Consider the following 19,340-nt stretch of genomic DNA (forward strand, 5'->3'; position numbering starts at 1 on the left):
CTATCCTCGTGCCATTGTATTACCTTTACTGCTTTGTCAAAGGTCATTGACTATGTGGGTCCATTTCTGGGCTGTGTGTGCTGTTCCGTTGATCTATTTGTGTATTCTTTCACCCAGACCACAGTATCTTGCTTATTATGGCTTTAGAGTAAATCTCGTGGTCAGGTAGTGTCAGTTTTCTTGTTTTGTTCTTCTCCTTCTTCTCCTTTTGAGTCTTTTGCCTTACCACATGCATTTTAGAGTCAGTTTGTCAATACCCACAAAATAACCTGCTGGGATTTTGATTGAAATTGCATTGGACCTATAATGTGGAGGGAAACTGACATCTTGACAATATTGAGTCTTTCTGTCCACATCCATGGAATGTGTCTCCTTTGGTTCTTTTTTGATTCCATTCATCAGTTTTGTAGCTTTCCTCATATAGATCTTGTCCATATTTGGTTAGATTGTACCTAAGTACTTCATTTTGAGGGATGCTAATGTAAATGGTATTGTGTTTTTAATTTCAAATTCCACCTCTTTGTTGCTGGTTTATAGTAAAGTAAATGGCTTTCGTATATTAACCTTGTATCCTGCAACCTTGCCATAGTTGCTTATTAGTTCCAAGAGATTTTTGTCAGTTCCTTTGGATCTTCTGCATGCATGATCATACCATCTGCAAACAAAGTTTTATTTCTTTCTTTCCAACCTGTACATATTTTCATGTGTTGTCTTGTGTCATCTGATGCATTAGCTAGAACTTATAGGATAGTGTTGAAAAGGAGTGGTTGCCGGGGGAGGGAGGGGTGCAGACATCCTTGCCTTGTACCTGATATTAGTGGGAAAGCTTCAGGTTTCACACCATCAAGTGTGATGTTAGCTCTGGGGATTTTGGAGGTATTCTATATCAAGTTGAGGAAATTCTCCTCTGTTCCTGGTTTACTGAGAGTTTTTTTATCATTAGTGAATGTTGGATTTTGTGAAGTACTGTTTCTGCATCTAGTGATATGATCATGTGATTTTTCTTTTTTAGCCTGTGGATATAATGGATTACATTAATTGATTTTTAAGTTTTTTTAATGTTTTGTTTTTGTTTTTGTTTTTTTTTGAGAGAGAGAGAGGTGGGGGGTTGGGGTGGAGAAAGAGGGAGACACAGAATCCGAAGCAGCTCTAGGCTCTGAGCTGTCAGCACAGAGCCTGCCGGGGGGCTCGAACTCATAAACCATGATATCATGACCTAAGCTGAAGTCGGATGCTCAACTGACTTAGCCACCGAGGCACCCCACATTAATTGATTTTTAAATGTTGAACCAGGCATGCATACCTAGGATAAATCTCACTGATTGTGGTGTATTATACATTCTTGGATTTGATTTGCTAATATTTTTTTGAGGATTTTTATATCTGTTCATATGAGTGATACTGGTCTGTGTTTTTCTTTTCTTGTAATGTCTTTGTCTAAGACAAATGGTGGCCTCAGAAAATGAGTTAGGAAGTATTCTCTCTGCTTCTGTCCCCTGAAAGAGATTGTAGGGAATTGGTATAATTTCTTCCTTAAATGTTTAGTAGAATTCACCAGTGAACCCATCGGGCCTAGTGTTTTCTGTTTGGGAAGGTTATTGTTAATTCAGTTTCTTTAATAGATATAGGCCCATTCAGATCATCTGTTCCTTCTTGTGTGAATTTTGTCAGCTGTGTCTGGCAAGGAACTGGGTCATTTTGTCTAGGTTATCCAGTTTGTGGGCATAGAGTTGTTCATAATATTCCTTTATTATCCTTTTAATGTGCATGAGATCTGTAGTGATGTCTGCTTTTTTTCATTTCTGATATTAGTCATTTGTGTTCTCTTTTAGTTACAGGCTTATTGATTTTATTGATCTTTCAGCAAACCAGCTTTGGTTTCAATGGTTTTTCTGTTACTTCCTATTTAAATTTCATTGATTTCTCTTCCTTTATTGTTTCTTTTCTTCTGCCTACTTGGGATTTAATTTGTTCTTTTTCTAGTTTTCTGAGGTGTGGAAACTTAGACTGTTGATCTTAAATATATATATATATATATATATATATATATATATATATATATATATATATATATCTTTTTTCTAACATATGCATTCAGTGCTATAAATTTCACTCTATGCACTGCTTTTGACATATCCCTTTAATATATAAGTTGTGTTTTCATTTTTATTTAGTTCAAAATATGCTTAAAGTTCCCTTGAGATTTCTTTTTGATCATGTGTTATTTAGAAGCATTTATTTAATCTCCATGTATTTTGGGGTTTTTCCAGTCATCTTTCTTAAAAAAATTTTTTTTAATGTTTATTTATTTTTGAAAGAGGAAGAGACAGAGCGTAAGCAGGGGAGGGGCGGAGAGAGAGGGAGACACAGATCTGAAGCAGGCTCCAGGCTCTGAGCTGTCAGCACAGAGCCTAGCCCAGGGCTTGAACTCATGAACCTGAGATCATGACTTGAGGCAAAGTAAGATGCTTAATGGACTAAGCCACCCAGGCACCCCCTTTTCTTTTAATTTTTGTGGTTTTACTTTTTCATTTCAGTCTGGACGCCTTTTATTTCTTTTTCTTGTCTCATTGCACTTGCTACAGCCCCTGGTACAATGTCAACTAGAAATGGTGAGAACAGATTTCCTTGGGCTTGTTTCTAATCTTAGGGGGGAAACATTTGTTTGGAAGCTAGGTGTGAATTTTTCTGTATTTGGTACTAAGTATTTTTGTATTTCTAGGAATATTCTTGAGGTTTTTTTGTTTGTTTTGTTTTTTTCCTAGGATGCAGTTCAGTTATTTGGGTACTGTTTTGTAAGGTGGACCAGGACAGAGTTTATTTTAGAGGAGGGGTCAGCAAACCAGGACGTGTGAACCACATCTCACCCACCATCTGATTTTGTGTGCTCTGCAAGCTAAAAATGGTTTTTCCACTGTCCATAGTCAAAAGAAGACGATTTCATGACTCGTCAAAATTATATAAAATTCAAAGGTAATGCCGTGTCCATAAATAAAGTTTTATAGGAGCACAACCATGTTCATTTATTTATGTATCATCTATGGATGCTTTCCTGCTACAGGGGCGGAGTTGAATAGCTGCACTGGAGACCATATAAACCACAGAGCCCCAAATATTGACTCTCTGGCCCTTTATAGAAGATGTTTGCGGACTCCAGTGTAGAGGCGGTCTAGCCCACTACAGAGCTGAAAGCACTCTGAGTCCCCCGATGCCCCATAAATCATGAGCCCACCTGGTTGGTGGGAATAGGGACTGTGTTCCAACCCAGTGTGAGCTCAGAGGATCATCCCCTCTCACCCTTTCAGGCGGTTCTTCCCCTAGCCTTGGATAGTCTCCTCACGCGCATGTCCTGGTTACTGCTCAGCTGAAGCCTTGAGGTGGACCCCGTGCAAACCTCCGGAGATTCTGTTTGCGCCGCTCTCTCCCCTCTGTGCTGTGCCCTGCGCGCTCTTACCACCTTGACCTTGTTGGATGCTTCTCCGTGGAGAGATGCCGCCGGGTTCCATCTGGATGCCCTCCTCCCCACGCCAGGCGATGTCTGGGGCAGTCCTAGACCTCCTCTCATTTGCTTCGTCCCTCAGGGATCACTGTCCTTCATTTCCTGATGGCCGTGTCTCTCCTGAAACTGTTGTTTTGTGTATTTTGCCTGTGGTTTGGTGTTTGTTTGTTTTTTTTGTTTTCTTTTTTTTCCCCCCAGTTGTTTCAGGCCAGAAGTAAATCAGGTCCCTGTCAGCCCCTCTTGGCCAGAAGCAGAAGTCTCCTTCCGTCTTGAACTCCCTTTCCACAGTGAGTTTATCTAGCAAAAGGAACTCTGAGCCTCCCCGATGCCTTTAATTCCCTGTACTTCACCCACTATCATGTTTGGAAGCAAAATGAACGGTGCAGGGCGGTGTGGCCTTGCGCGCAGCAGGGCCATTCATTCGTAGTGCTTTATCCTTCAGGATTGACGGTCCCTGAAAGGGGTGTCTTGCAAGCCAACAGGAATGGGTTTTCCGGCATTGTTGCTTCTTTGCCGAGGAAAGCTGCTTCCAGCCAGGAGAAGTGTCCCCTGTCACTGCGAAGGTGCCACGTGCAGAGATGGTGGGAGGTCAGGCGGGAGAGGATGCCACCTGCGGGTTTTTGTGTTGGTCCCCGAAGCGGAGAACACCCTTACTGAGACGCCCACTGGCCTTTGGGGTATGTTGGAGGGGTAGGGACGGGTCGGGCAGAAAGAGTCGAGGACACATCTCCTACCCTTACCTTGGGGTTTGGGAAATGCTGTCTTCCTCTTTGCTTTCCTAGCAAGCGGTTTTACAAGGAGAAGCACAAAGACTGAAAGCGATCTTTACATAAAACCCTGCTTCGCCTTTTCTCTGCCCGAAGAATCTTGGGGATGCGCTGAGGTTGCCATGGTTTTGCTTCCTTGCCAGGTCCTGCACCAGATAGAAATAAGGGACCATGAAGGGTCATTTCTAACTTCCTTCCGCCCACGGAATCCGTTAGCCTTTCTGTACTTTTGTCGACCCTTAGAAACACTTTGAAACGCATCCCACAATAACAGTTTATCGGTAGAGCTGAGACTCAAGCAATGAATGCTTTCCTTTCCTAACCTAGATCCGAGGCCTCATTACAACCGGTTAGCCAGGCTTGGCTTCTGTGCTGCATAAGCAGTAATTTAAGGCACAAATAGATGTTAGGCAGAAGATGGGTGAGGGGCTGACGATAACCAAATCACCTCGAAAACCCGTGAGATGAAACAAAGGAAGGCGACCTCTCGGCTAGCTGAGACCCTTGTCTCTGAGTCACATGGCAGACCTTGAGGAGGTATGAAGGCTCATTCTACTTTACTCAGGGGCTCTCGTTGTGCGGGTTTCTTAATCCCATCTCTTCTTACCTTTGTTCTGTAGATGTTCTTTCTAGATTCTAGCAGGAGAGTTGTGCACTCCCGCTGGACGTCTGTGTTCTTAGGTCTCTTGGTATCGTCATGTGAAATAGCAGTGGGGAACGTGGCTAGCCGGACTGGCAAACCTTGGTAGCTGATCTTTGAACCCTTGCAACCACAGCTTCAACAAAACTAAAAATATCTACTCTTTGGGGCGCCTTGGTGGCTCAGTCGGTTGAGCGTCTGACTCTTGACCTAGGCCCAGGTCGTGATCTCACAGTTCCTGAGTTCCAGCCCTGTGTCGGGCTCTGCGCTGTCAGTGCGGAGTCTGCTTGGGATTCTCTCTCTCCCTCTCTCTCTGCCGCTACCCTACTTGCTCTCTCTCTCAAAATAAATAAATAGCGGCCCCCGGGTGGCTCAGTCGGTTGAGCGTCCAACTTCGGCTCAGGTCACGATCTCACAGTTCGTGGGTTCAAGCCCCACGTCAGGCTCTGTGCTGACAGCTGGGAGCCTGGAGCCTGCTTCGGATTCTGTGTCTCCCCTCTTCTCTGCCCCTCCCCCGCTCACATGCTCGCTCTCTCTCTCTCTCTCTCTCTCTTTCAAAAATAAATAAACATTAAAAATAAATAAATAAGTAAATAAATAAACTGAAAACAAACAAACAAACATCTACTCTTAGGACTTGCTCTGGGAGTTTTCCCAATGTAGTAATTAATTTTCTGCAGCGTATCCACTATCCCCGTCTGTCCCTTACTTCCCCTTATCCAGAGACAGTACCTCCTTGCATCAAATGTGGGAATCCCCAGTGCCTCTCTCTGGGCCCTGGACAACCCAACATCAGCTACCTTTCCTACTACCTAAACTCAAGAGGACTACCTCATATTGCCCGCAAGCCTTTGCGCATGTCTAGTAGAGACTAGCGCCTCCTTGTGCAAGCCTAGTGGGCCCTCTGTGTCGTTCCTTGCTTTAAGCGTATTTATTAAGTATGCTCTGTGCCACCAGTTGGGCTCAGAACTGGGGCAAAAGTACAGGATAAAGAAGACATAGCCCCAGCCCTTGGGCCCTTGTCACGCGCTCGGGCGGGGGGCCTGAGATTGCAGCTCCTAGGAACATCCCTCTGTTTTATTTACTTGTTAAAGTATCGGTAACTTTTTGCCGTGGACGATTGCAAAACTATGTAAGTAGAGAGAGTAAGACAATGATCCCATTCTGCCCATCAACTGCTTCAGTAGTTAACAACGCATAACCAATCTCGTTTCATCTATATGTCTACCCTCCTCCCTCTCCTGCCCATCACCTGGATTTTTCTTTTAATTCTTTAAATTTTATGTTTTTTTGAATGTTTAGTCATTTTTGAGAGAGAGAGACAGAGCACAAGGCACCCCATCACCTGAATTGTTTTTGAAGCAAATCCTAGGCATCGTATCATTTCAACCGTGGATATTCTGGAACATATCCCTAAAGTATGTTTGCAGAAGATAAGGACCGGTTTTTTAAGAATGTAACTGCAGGGGCGCCTGGGTGGCGCAGTCGGTTAAGCGTCCGACTTCAGCCAGGTCACGATCTCGCGGTCTGGGAGTTCGAGCCCCGCGTCAGGCTCTGGGCTGATGGCTCAGAGCCTGGAGCCTGTTTCCGATTCTGTGTCTCCCTCTCTCTCTGCCCCTCCCCCGTTCATGCTCTTTCTCTCTCTGTCCCAAAAATAAATAAATGTTGAAAAAAAAAATTAAAAAAAAAAAGAATGTAACTGCAATGCTACTATCACCCTTAATAAGTTAATTGTAATTCCTTAATATAATCAGATATCCAATGTTCAGACCTCCCGGATTGTCCCATGATGGTTTTGTGTGTGGGTGTGGTTTTTTTTTGTTTTGTTTTTTAGATCGTTCGATTCAGGATCTGAATATACGTATGGACATTGCAACTAATTGATGTGTCTGTTAAGTTTCTTTAATAGATAGGTACTTTTGCCAGCTCTCTCTTCCTCCCTGTGCAATTTCTTTGCTGGAGAAGCAGGGTCATTCGCCCTGGACTTTCCCAGTATCTAGACCTGCTATTTGTAACCCCATATATTGTTTAACGTCCTCCTCTGCCCCGCATATTTTCTGTAAATTGGTAGTTAGGTTCGGCGGGCTTGATCAGAATCGGGTTTGTTATTTTTGGCAAGAATTCATCATGCTGATTGTCCCTCTCCGACCTACAGCCACCAGATAGTCCTCCCACAATTACAAGATGTTCCGTGAGAGGATGGTTTTTCAGAATGTCTAAAGATAGGAAGCATCCAAACACCTAATTATTCCAGAGGGATTTTCAAAACAATGAGTGTATTAGTTTTCTGTTGCCACTGCAATAAATTTGCACAGACTTCGTGACTCGGTGTACCAATTTGTCAGTTTATGGTTCTAAAGGTCAGGAGTTCAGAACAGATCTTACTGGGCAAGATGAAGGCATTGGCTGGGCTGCTTCCTTTCTGGGGGCTCCAGGGAAGAATTCATTCCCTCACCTTTTCTGGCTTCTAGAGGCCACCCATGTCCCTTGGCTGACAGTCCCCTTCCTTGGTGTTCAAAGCCTACACTTTGCAACCCTCCGACCCTTCTTCACAGCTCCCTCTGAGCGCAGCTGGGAAAGATTCTCTGTTTTTAAGGACTCACGATTACATTGAGCCCACCTGGATAATCCAGAACATTCTCCCATCTCAAATTCCTTAGCCTTATTCACATCTGCAGAGTTACTTTAGCCATGTAAGGTCACGTATTTTCAGGTTCCAGGGATTGGGGTGAAGACATCTTCAGGGGGCCGTTATCATATGTAGCCCGGTGCTCCTACATTTTTAAAAATTCACACCATTGTAATGCTGACAGATGATTGGGAGAGTGTGGCATGTTGCAAATGATCATGGTATCAGGGTGACTTGGGCTGTGTGATGGGGGGCAGATTACGGTAATGAGCTATGAGCGTGACGTTAGCGTAGGTTTGCACGCCTCTGCATCATTGCGTGGGTCTTGATTGTATAAAATGAGCAGCAGCATTTTATCTTGGCTCATTGTCTCTCGGGTAACTGTGCCACATCCCCTTAGAAATGCTGTGGTAAGCCCGGAGATGCTCGGGTCATCAGGATGGTCAGTGACACATACACAACCATCTCCATTACCTGGACCTTCTGTGTCTTGGGAGTATGGACAGCACTCGAACATAGTGAGGAGGTGCTAAGTTCTTGCACAAATGATCCGAGTGGCGCAGAATTTTTAGCCCTCGTTCTGTTTTGCGTTCGCGAGATAACCTTTCTGCAGTTAAGTCAGACGGTGGGTGAAGGTTGAAAGAAAAGAGGGAGGAATAGGTTTTTTCATTCACAATCCGTGTCTCTACTAGATAAAGAGACTTCAGGACTTTAATGATTCTTTTCCTAATTGGAACCGTGGAGGAATCTCCTTTCCTCTTTTAAAATTGTTTTCCCTTTTAATCCAGGCTGACACTTGACCCTTGGTCCTTCATATAGATTATTCTTGGGATGCATTTGGAGTCTTACCATAACATCGGTCATCCTATAGTGGCGCTAGGCCGATGATAGATTTAACTTGGAGGCCATCCAAAAGGTTGTTACTTAAGACCAAAAGGACCTCATTGTAAAGTGATTTTTGCTATAAAATGGTCCCTTGGAACAATCCCTGGAGATGGCAGGTCATTTGTATAGTTAAAAACATACATAGTGTCAAAAAATGTTACTAAGGGGTCCTTACCTCACACCATTAGTTCAAATAAATTCCAGATGAATTAACAAGTTAAGTGTCATGGCTTAATTCCCTGAAAAGACTAGGAAAAAAAATAAGTAAATGTCAATGTGATCTTGGGTGAGAAAAGACCTTCGTGATTCCTGCTTTTGTAGATCACGCTTCTCTGTGAAGCAGTCGTTGAAAAATCCCCATCAGCAAGTCAGGCCGCACATGGCACGTTGCCCTCATCTGGCATATTGCTAGGGTAGAAAGAGCCATGAGGCTCAGCCCCAGAATGTTCTTCCCAAGGCACCCGAAAGCAAAGTAAAAAAAGCTCAAAGAGATGGCTGAAATTGCCTAGTTAAAAAACAAAACAAAAGAAAACAAAGAAACAACATCACATTTTAAAGACAATATCTAGAGTGACTTGAATTCTTTTATCTTTAAAATTTCAGAATCTAGAAAAGTAATACATCTTTACATTTAACACAAACTATTTTTTTACTATTTTGCTCTGCATCGTTTTGCTATATATTTTGCTATTTTACTCTATATCGTTTAGCATCCTGCTTTTTTTTTTTTTACTTACTGACATATCATGTACTTCTTTTAACATCAAAATATTCATGTATAATATCATTTTTAGTAGCTATTAGTGTTTTCCTTATGAATATACTGTATGTTTTTAAACAAATCCCCATGTCTGGGCATTCAGTAGTTTCCAGAGTTTCGCTATTAGAAACGTATCAGTCTGGATCCAATCAGGAAAAAGAAATTTGAACAGGGAAAGTTGAATATTTTATTAACCAAAGGGGATCAGGGTAATGAGGGATTGGTAGCAAGTAGCAAGGAGACAGAAACAGCAGGCCTAAGGTGCAATCACAAACTCTCGGACTGAAATCGAGTGTCCTAGGAAGCACCCCACACCCCCGGGACTGAGGTGTGGGGGTCGCTGCGGTGCTGAGCTGGTGGAACTTGCCGGAAATCTGCCCTCTGGGGCGCCAGGGAATACTGTCCTCATGGCAGTGTTGAGCCGGCGGTATTCTGTTACGAAATGGCCCAAGGTGGGGGTGTGTCGTAAGATGTTGCCGGTCTCTTGGTGTTGCTGTGCACGGGCTCGTGGCACAGAGTAGGCTGGAGCCAGGAAGCCGAACGTTGTCCTCCCGCGGTGTCTCCGCAGTCCTGTCTATTGACAATGCTGGCAAAGGAAAAGCTACTTAAAGGACCCAGGTGTATTTTCGCTGCACAGTCAAAAAGGGTAAGGTTGGGGTTCAGAGGCAATAAAACTGATAACCAGCACAGGAAACGTGTCCAGGAATATCCTTGTACATACTTCACTGCATACTAGCTGAATGTTTTCTCACATTCCTACACATGGAATTGATCGATGAAAAGACAGGCCCAATCTGCTCTCCAGAAAGGTATGTCACCTGTACTCCCGTGATAGTACATAGGAGCTTCTCCATCACACACTGGTGAACCCTGGGCATCGGCATGCCTTTAAATCCTTGCATATCCGATAATCAAAAAAAAAAAAAAAAAAAAAAAAAAAAAAAACCTCATCGTTATTACTTTCATTGGAATTTTTAAAAAAAAAGTAGTGATGTCGGGGCGCCTGGGTGGCTCAGTCGGTTGGGCGGCCGACTTCGGCTCAGGTCATGATCTCGCGGTCCGTGAGTTCGAGCCCCGCGTCGGGCTCTGTGCTGACAGCTCGGAGCCCGGAGCCTGCTTCGGATTCTGTGCCTCCCTCTCTCTCTCTGCCCCTCCCCTACTCACTCTCTGTCTCTCTCTGTGTCTCTCTCTCAAAAATAAATAAACTTAAAAAGAATTAAAATAAAAAAAATCATTTTAGCTTAAGGTATGAAATAAGTATTTAATAGTTTGTTTTCTTTATTTTCTCTTAATAATATTAACTGTTTCTTTGTTTCTTTTCCTTATATTGCTTTTACCGTATATTGAATTGCACTACATGCCTAGGTATGGACTTCAAATTGTTTTCCTTTGGTTTTTAGTGGCCTGTTTTGCTTTTTCTTTCAGAACAGGATGCAGGCCTCGATGCCCTGTCCTCTATCATAAGTCGCCAGAAACAGATGGGAAAGGAGATTGGGAATGAACTAGATGAACAAAATGGTAAGAACACGTCTGGGGTCAACCGTGTTTGCCGTTTAGTATAAATACTCAAGGCTCTAATGTTCGTTAAATGATTTTGGTACTACAAAACACGTAAAGTAGTTTAATGTCGACAGATTATTACAGTTGGACGCCGTTGAGGGTGGTTTGTGGTAGATTCAGATAGTGGTTAACTAAACCACGCAAAGAAATTTGATAAGAAATTGCCAGTCCCTTGTCACTGCTTTAAAAAATCCGTCGTATTCTTGGGGGTGCCTGGGTGGCTCAGTCGGTTGAGTGTCCGACTTCGGCTCAGGTCATGATCTCGTGGTCTGTGAGTTCGAGCCCCGCGTTGGGCTCTGTGCTGACAGCTCGGAGCCTGGAGCCTGCTTCAGAGTCTGTCTGTCTGTCTGTCTCTCTCTCTCTGCCCCTCCCCTGCTCATGCTCTGTCTCTCTCTCAAAAACTAAAAAAAAAAAAAAACAACAAAAAACATTAAAAAAAAAATTCGTTGTATTCCGAGCCATGCAAGGCTTCCAGGAGCGTGTCCTTTACGTGGTGACGTGATAAATGGCTCAGAGCGCTGGGCGTGATGTGAGGCTCACCGGGCCGCGGGGACCCCGCGTGGTCCACATCCCCGGTGGAGCTGGCCCCTCCCTCATCAGCAGTACCAGGCTGCAGGGCAGAGAAGTCCTTGAAGATCTCCGTTCTGGACTGGAGGTGACAGATCTGGTGGAGCCAGACTGGTTCCCACACCGCAGGATGGCCGGGGAGAAACCGAGCTTTGCCGGGGGCCCACCTGCCAGGCTCCTGTGCTGGGGGCGGGGCGTGTGGCGTGAGGGGCGGGGCCTGACGGAGAGCCTCGGTGGAGGTGGGGAGGGTGGGGAGGAGGGCGGATGCAGGTGACTGAGCGGTGACACCTGTACTGTGGTGGACGGTCGGGGGCGGGAGGGCCACTGGTTTGTGAGTGGAGACCCTGAGCGCAGTCGGGACGTGTCCAGGTAGAGATTCCAGTGAGCCATCCGAGTGGAAAGGTCAAGTGGGCCCATGGAGGTGTGCTCCCGGGACTCAGTGACAGCACGGGGCCACAGAGGAGGGACGTCAGAAGCTTCTGCATGGAGGTGAGGTGTGAAAGCATAGCAACAGTGGGGTGTCCGTGCAGCCGGCATTTAGCAAGAGCCCCTCCTGTGCGTGCAGCTTGTTCATCACTGTCATTGCATTGAATCCATACGCAGCATCGCAAAGGCAGCGTTAACCCCGTTGGCTAGAGACGGAGCTCGGAGTGGCTGACGGGCCTCCTAACGTCACGTCACTTGGAAGTGACAGCACCGAAGTTCCAGCACGGGCCACCCGATGCTCGTGACTGCCTTTTCTACTACCCTGCCCTTCCTCTCTGAGGAAGACGACGTCGGGAGAGAAAGGTGGAAGGTTCTAAGACCTTAGCTTTGGTGATGGTGTCATGGAGGCTGGTGATGGCGTGGGGTTCAAGGAATTGTCCACGCACCCGCGAGCGCGGCAGCCTGGGAAGGGACGAATTCTTGCCCCGAAGACAGGGCTGTGCCTGTCAGAACCACGCAGCAAGCTCTTTTCTCCATGGCCACTGAGAACGAGCTAATTTCTTCCCGTAGTGCTGTTGCATTTATCATAAAGTCCATCTGGCTATCATCTGTCGTAAATAAGTAGGTTGCTAAAGCAAAGGGACAGATCCTCTAAATTTATAATCCCAGTAGTGGTTTGTAAACAGTTCAAACACGCGGAACGCCTGGTGGCTCAGTCGGTTACGTCTGACTCTTGATCTCGGCTCGGGTCACGATCTCACGGTTCGTGGACTCAAGCCCCACATCGGGCTCTGCGCTGACAAAGCAGAGCGGCGCCTCCTTGGGATTCCCTCCCTCCCTCTCGCTCTCTGCCCCTCCCCCACTCACGCGTGCATGCACACCTGCGCTCGCTCTGAAAAAATAAGCACACAAACGTTAAAAAAAAAAAAAATAGTTCAAACGCAGAGCGGAAGACATTTGAGTCCTTACCCGATGGCGCTAACATGAATGTGCTCGATTATGTATTTGCATATAATTCAGTCATCGGCCGGTTCCTTCCCCGAAAGAGCGTCGATAAGAAAGCAAGCTCCAGAGAAAACCTGTTCGCAGGGATAACTGTTCTTTATCTACAGGAAACAGGGCCTGTTCAGGGGGTCAGACTAGGAAGGATTCTAGCCACCAACATGGTGAAGCACGCCCATGCTGTGATGTGGCTCCGTCCGCCACGTGTGGTCATCTCTGGGCAGGTGGCTGCGAACTGGTGGTGGATTTCTTGGCAGAGGGGGGGTGGAACTTGCTCACCTCCCAGGCGCGATCACCAGGCGTCTCTGTGGCATAAGCAATCCTGCCGGCTCGTCCTTGTCTTCCCTGCAGTCCCGTGGTTCTTAAACTTTGCTGCCTGTTCGAATCACCTGGGGAGCCGTTAACCGCCCCCCAAACCCCCAAAGCCCAGGTCACGCCAGTGTTCGTTTTCTCTTGTTGCCGTAACAAATTCCCATAAACTTAGTGGCTTAGAAACAATGCACACCTGCCAGCTTAACAGTTCTGGAGGTCAGAGGTCTGGCCCGCACCTCCCTGGGCTGAAAAGGCGAGGCGTCCACAGAGCTGCATTCCCTTCTGGAGGCTCCAGGGATGAATTCATTTCTTTGCCTTTTCTGGCTTCTAGAGGCTTCCTCCATTCCTTGGCTGGCGGGCCCCTCCTCCATCTTCAAAGCCGACAATAGCGGATCGAGTCCGTCTAACATCACATCACTCTGACCTCTAACTTCTGTCTCCTTCTCCTGCCTTTAAGGACCTTTGTGATTCCGTGTGGCCCACCCAGGTAATCTGGGATGATTTCCCCCCCTTTAAGGGCAGTTGATTAGCCACCTGAATGCCCCTTGGCCGTGCGTGGTGATATGTTCATAGGTTCCGGGGACTGGAATAGTAGACGCCGTCCAGGGGCCGTTGTTCTGTTCACCACACTACTCTATACCAGTTCGACAAGAATCTCCAGGGGTGGGGCCAGGGCCAGCGTCTTTAAGGCTCCCCAGATGGTCTCAGTGTCCTGCAAAGCGTGAGAGCCAGCGCCCCCAGCAAACGTCCTGAGAGAACTGACTCAGCGCTCTCCTTTCGGGCGGTCTCCTCTGTGCTCGCTCTGTAGATGCAAATCGCGCACGCACACAGACGTGCATTCGGAGTCACACAGACACGCGGGTACCGTCCTTGGCCCGGCCGGAGGCTCTTCCTTCTGAGCCCACGTTTCACCCGCATCGTCCTCCCTTCTTCCTCCGTACCTCCCACTCCTCATCTCCATTCCGGACCCGGACACACACGTGTGTATATAGATAAACACGAGGCATTTTTCCACTTAGTTCCAAAATAAGCTGGGTTTTCTCTGTGGCGGCCTCCCAGAGAGATCGCTGTTATGCTGGTGGTTTTCTAATGTGCACGTTCACTCCTCAGAAATAGGGCAGAGTCAGCCATTTTCCTTCGTAGGAACGGAGAGACTCTCTGAGGATAAAAAATTCTGTCCCTGCCAAGACTACAATCAGCCTTTCTTTCCTTTGTCCAGATCAGAAAGGCCATTATATCTGTAGGTATTGAGAACAGGGTGGCAGCCCCATCTGGATTTTTATTGTGATCTGAGTGCGTAACGAGGCGTCGGGGACCCTGGAGCAGGATACCACTTTTGTTGTAAATATCTCTATTTGATTTACTGACCTGCTGGATTATTCTTTTGGGTTTTCATTAGATGAGAAAAACAATAGGCCAGCCAGGCCATTTTGGAATCAACTGTCAAGACCTTCTTAACAAAATACGTTGTACTTAGAACATAACCCGCAAAGCCGACGGGCTGAATTATCGTCAGTTTAGGAATTCAGGTTCCAATCTTCTCACGTAGAGTTAAAAAGGGCCAGACCAACACCAGTAACTGCCCTGTTTGTGGGCCGATGACTAGGCCTAATGAGGAAAAGGATTAGGGGTTAAGTGAAAGTCCCAGTATGGGGGGGGGGAAGGAGGGGAGAACCTAACCACACCCTGGATGTGGGGGTGGGGAGCAGGTGAAGGTAGGGGTGGCAGGTGAGTAGGGTGGGGAACCGAGCCAATGAGATCACTTAGGGAACTACAGAGTTTAGTGCCCTTTAGTTCAGGCTGAGATGTACGGATAGCTGGCCACAAAGGGCTCATGTCTGACTACCCAGATGCTGTTCCAGAAGGGAAGTCATGGCACTGGCTTACCAAGCAGCTCCTTAAAGTTCATGCTCAAGAGGACAGGGCCTTTTGAAAAGAGCACTAACACAAGCAAATGAACGAGATAGACTCGATCAACGTAGGTGTTTTTGAGACCTGATTTTGGCATTGGCCAAGCCTTAAAGTCAGCACCAAGAAGACGAACCGTGGAGGCACAGTTCTGATGGCAGAAAGGGCACCAGAAACAGGCCGATACACCAGTTTCTGCTAATATGTGCCAGTCCTCATCATTCTTTTTGATGTTCAGATATCCCAAATTTGGCCCAATCCTTCTGATGCTTCTCTGTTAATCTCTGAGCACTTCCTTGTTTTCTAAAAGAAACCAAAGTGACAAAGGAGGGAAACTGCCTTCATAGTGTCAATACTGAGGTTGATGAGACCGGTGTGTCCTTTCAAAGAGCTAGACTAATAGTATGACTGATGTCATTGAAAGACACACAAAGGCGGGAATTGCCATCGCAAAGGTCTTTAGAACCCCTCAACTGAATTTTCATGTTGAAAGTCTCAAAGGTAATGTGGTAGGCTGGAGAGTGGCCCCCCCAAAATATGCAAATCCTGATCCCTGGAATGGCAGAGGGGACTTTGGTAATTTGTTAAGGAATTAAGGGTATTGAGGCAGGAAGATCATCCTGGATTATGTGGTTGGGTCCTAAATATCACAAGTGTCCTTTATAAAAGGGAGGTAGAGATATGAGAAAGAAGACGGTAAGGTAGTGACTGAAAAGATGTTATTCTGCTGGCTTTGAAGATGGAGGAAGAGAGTATAAGCCAAGGGATTCAGGAAACGTAGCTCTAAAAGCTGGAAAAGGCCAGGAAATGAATTCTTCCCTGCAGCCCCTGGAGGGACAATAACTTTGGTCCAGTGAAACTGACTTTGGACTTCTGATCTCCAGGACTGTAAAGGAATGAGTTGGTGGTGGGAGTGGTTTCTTTTCTGGGTCTTAGATCACGCTTTATTCAAGAACATGCATAGATGTCTATTGACTCCTGGAAAACGTGGTGTGTACTGTTGGGGAGGAAGAATTTTCATCTGTCATTCAAGATCCTTCCACCTGGACTGGAAATCGAATTGGCATGAGACAGTTTTGCAGGAGAAAATCAAATTTAGTTTCATACGTACTGGGAATTCACATGGACGTGAAATTCGAATGTATGTCATTTTAAGCCCCTAAATTTGTGATAATTTGTTAGCGCAGCAACAGGCAGCTAATCTAAGAATTAACGGTGGTTTTTATTTAATCAGTTGTCAGTAAATTCTGGTTAACCACCCTTATGCTAAAAAATGCGTTTTGATATTTTGAGCCTTCCAGGTGTTTGTAGCTCCTCTTCTTGAAGAAATTCTTCAAAGCAGCCTTCACAGAAGGAAGTTTGCATTGCCAGTGCCCCAGGCGATCTCTACCGGAAGCTTCCCACACCGTTTATTTAGCACTTTGATAATAGAATTTAGTTTTGTATTAATGAAATGCGTGGACAGTTCGGTGACAGAATTTTTGGTGGGGTATTCAGGATGAGGATTTCCCAAAGTGTGTTATTAGGCAAGGTGGTTTTAGAAAATATGTGGAGAAACACTTTACATCTTAATAGTTGCATAGTTCAACGTGTGACAGAAATAAAAACGGCTAACATTCGAAACCTGTGATTTCACAGCAATATAAAGTTTCCTTATTCAATTAAACTGTATAAGCAGAAAAATAAGCATAATATGTACCATAATAAGCGTAATATTTATGTAATAATATATTATTATAAAAGCATAATAGCGAGTTGATACAAAGGAAAACATTGAGCGTGTATGGTGTGAGTGAAATACGAACACGGCAAAGAATTCTAAAGGTGGTACTTGAAAAGCTGACGTTTGGGAAACACCGCCGTAAGAAGACTCTTTGTGTTCCGGGGCTACAGAGTACTTACCTGGTTTTCCGCCTCGACCTAGTACAGCACTCTGTGATTTAGTAAGTGCCCCCTGCCCATGCGGCCCTCCTGGCGAGCAGTGGGGTTGGGAGACCAGCTGGAAGGATGCTTCCCAGCCCTGCGTGAGCCTGTAACCCTGGAAGGCCGTGACTGTGGTAGGAGCCATGTTGTCTGGTGCTCCCCACCCCCCACCCCCAGCCCCCGCTTGGAGGGAAGCAAATCAGGCAGAAACCACCTTTTTTCTTTTTCAGGGTAATATAAAATGTTGTTGTTGTTGTTTTGAACACTTATTTGTTTTTGAGAGAGAGAGAGCACGAGCAGAGGAGGGACAGAGAGAGAGGGAGACACAGAATCTGAAACAGGCTCCAGGCTCTGAGCCGTCAGCACAGAGCCCGACGCGGGGCTCGAACCCACAGACCGTGAGATCACGACCTGAGCCGAAGTCGGACGCTCAACGGACTGAGCCACCCAGGCGCCCCTTCCAGGGAAATATAAAATGGCCCAAGGTGCAGGGAGTTCCTGTCACTGCTTGGCAGGTGGCATGTGAGCAGTGGGACGCCGGATCCACCGCCCAGAGCTGTGACCCAGGAGAGCTGGGCCCAGACTCTGTGAGCATTTCCCTGTGGCATCAGGCCCTTCACCCGTCAAGCGGGCTTTTGTGAACCGACACGGGAATCTCACACCCCTCCCCACTCCCCACGCCCCCGGCTTTGGAATGCAGACACGTAAACGTCAGGTGCAGGAACAGTTTTCTGTAAATGGCTGGGCCGACCTGGCTTCAAGTTTCCTTTACTGGGATTTCATTCAGCGCACTTGCCCAGCTGCTAGCATTAGCACAGCTAATTAGCAGGGCTCTGACGCCCGCACTTCATTCATAAAAAAGAAAAAACAAAAACTTGTAGGGCACCTGGGTGACTCAGTTGGCTGAGCATCCAACTTCAGCTCTGGTCATGATCTCACGGTTCGTGGGTTCGAGCCCCGCGTCGGGCTCTGTGCTGACAGCTCGGAGCCTGGAGCCTGTTTCAGATTCTGCGTCTCCCTCTCTCTCTGCCCCTCCCCCGTTCATGCTCTGTCTCTCAAAAAAAAAAAAATGAATAAATGTTGAAAGAAGAAAAGAAAAGAAACTTGTGAGTTACTTCCAACTCGGAAATTCTGAGGGTGGGAAGGAGTCTGAGGTCATCCCCCCCCCCCCAACCCCCAGCCGCCTGCCATCTTCCTATCTGTGCTGGAATGTGGGCCTCCAGCTACGGCTGAAGACACGGCTTCTGCCCTCATGGAGCTTCTGCTCTGGTGCGGGAGGCTGAGATTAGACAGATCACCGCACAGGTCCCCAGTTAGAGACCCTGGTAAGCAGCATACAGGGTACCACGAGGGCAACAGAACAGCCTGGTGCAGTTGGAGGCCCAGGAAAGCCTTCCCTGAGGAAATGACCACTGTACTGAGATTTAAAGGGAAGAACATGTCAAGCAGAGGGAACAGCATATGCAAAGCTCCTTATGTGCAGAGGAGCACAGCACGTTGAGGAACAGACGTGCGAGAAGGCCAGTGTCCCCAGAGTCCAGAGAGCCCGGTGAAGAGGAGAAGGGAGAGCAGGCGGAGGGGGAGGCAGGCAGGGGTCGTGTAGGGGTGACCTTCGACCTCCACTGGGCAGTGCCCTGACCATCCATCAGGTTTGTGCTCTCCGTTATGGGGAATCGCCCGACTTCCCACTTACTCCTGTCATTTGTTTAATTTGTTTAATTTGTCATTTGTCATTTGTTTAATTTGCTCAGAATAAGGGAGCCAGGTCTATAAGTCTGCGTCTGTGCCCTTTGCAGTGTTCATAGTAGCTCGCGCATCTAAACCGAGAGTACTCGGCCGCTTTGGGGGACAGGAAATCAACATACTGCAGTGGGGGCATTTGCTCGTTTTTCCAACCATGGGCCTTTGTATCGTGAAAAACAGCACTGAGAAACCAGGTCGCCCCTCTTTTTTTTTTATTTTTATTATTATTTTCTTTTTTTACTGCGCTTACTGTCTGGGTGGGGGAGACAGACACTGAGCAAGTACTCGCCCACATCAGGGTACCTTCTCTGATCATGGTGAGTGCTGTCAGAGGAGAGGCCAGCCGCCGTGGCCGGGATGACACAGAGCCCCACGGCCAGGTGGCGGCTGAGGTCTCAGGGATGGGCCGGACTTGGCTGCGGGCAGCTGCCGCATCCCGGGAGCGGCCGGACATCCCATGTGAGGTCCCAGAGGCTGGAGAGAACCCTGGAAGTCCAAGAAGGCTTTTGTGGCCGGGAAAGAGTGAGTAGCGTAGGCGCGTGGACCCGGATGAAGTTGTGCAAGGATCTGGAGCCAGGACTGTTCACAGCGTGAACACCTAGTAAGCCCTGAGAATTACGGAGAATTTATATTTTCCTGGGAGGGACTCTGGTTTCTTTTAGCCACAATCAACAGTCCTAGTCAGGAAACGGTTATGTTCACAGCAGTTTTGAGCAGGG

At 46.8% G+C, this 19,340-nt stretch overlaps 1 protein-coding gene across 1 annotated transcript in view; it reads left to right on the top strand.

The window, feature by feature from the left end:
- Nucleotides 1-19,340, top strand: part of STX8 (syntaxin 8) — a 252,080-nt gene that overhangs the window by 54,968 nt on the left and 177,772 nt on the right. Inside the window, exon 6 of the mRNA XM_047089964.1 lies at nt 10,606-10,698. Within this exon, the coding sequence (XP_046945920.1) occupies nt 10,606-10,698 (93 nt within the window). The remainder of the gene's footprint in view (nt 1-10,605; nt 10,699-19,340) is intronic.

This window comes from Lynx rufus, unplaced genomic scaffold (genome assembly GCF_022079265.1).
Source record: "Lynx rufus isolate CCGP_SWC_20201006 ecotype Redwood Valley unplaced genomic scaffold, mLynRuf1.p SCAF_28, whole genome shotgun sequence".
Classification (NCBI taxonomy): Eukaryota; Metazoa; Chordata; class Mammalia; order Carnivora; family Felidae; genus Lynx; species Lynx rufus.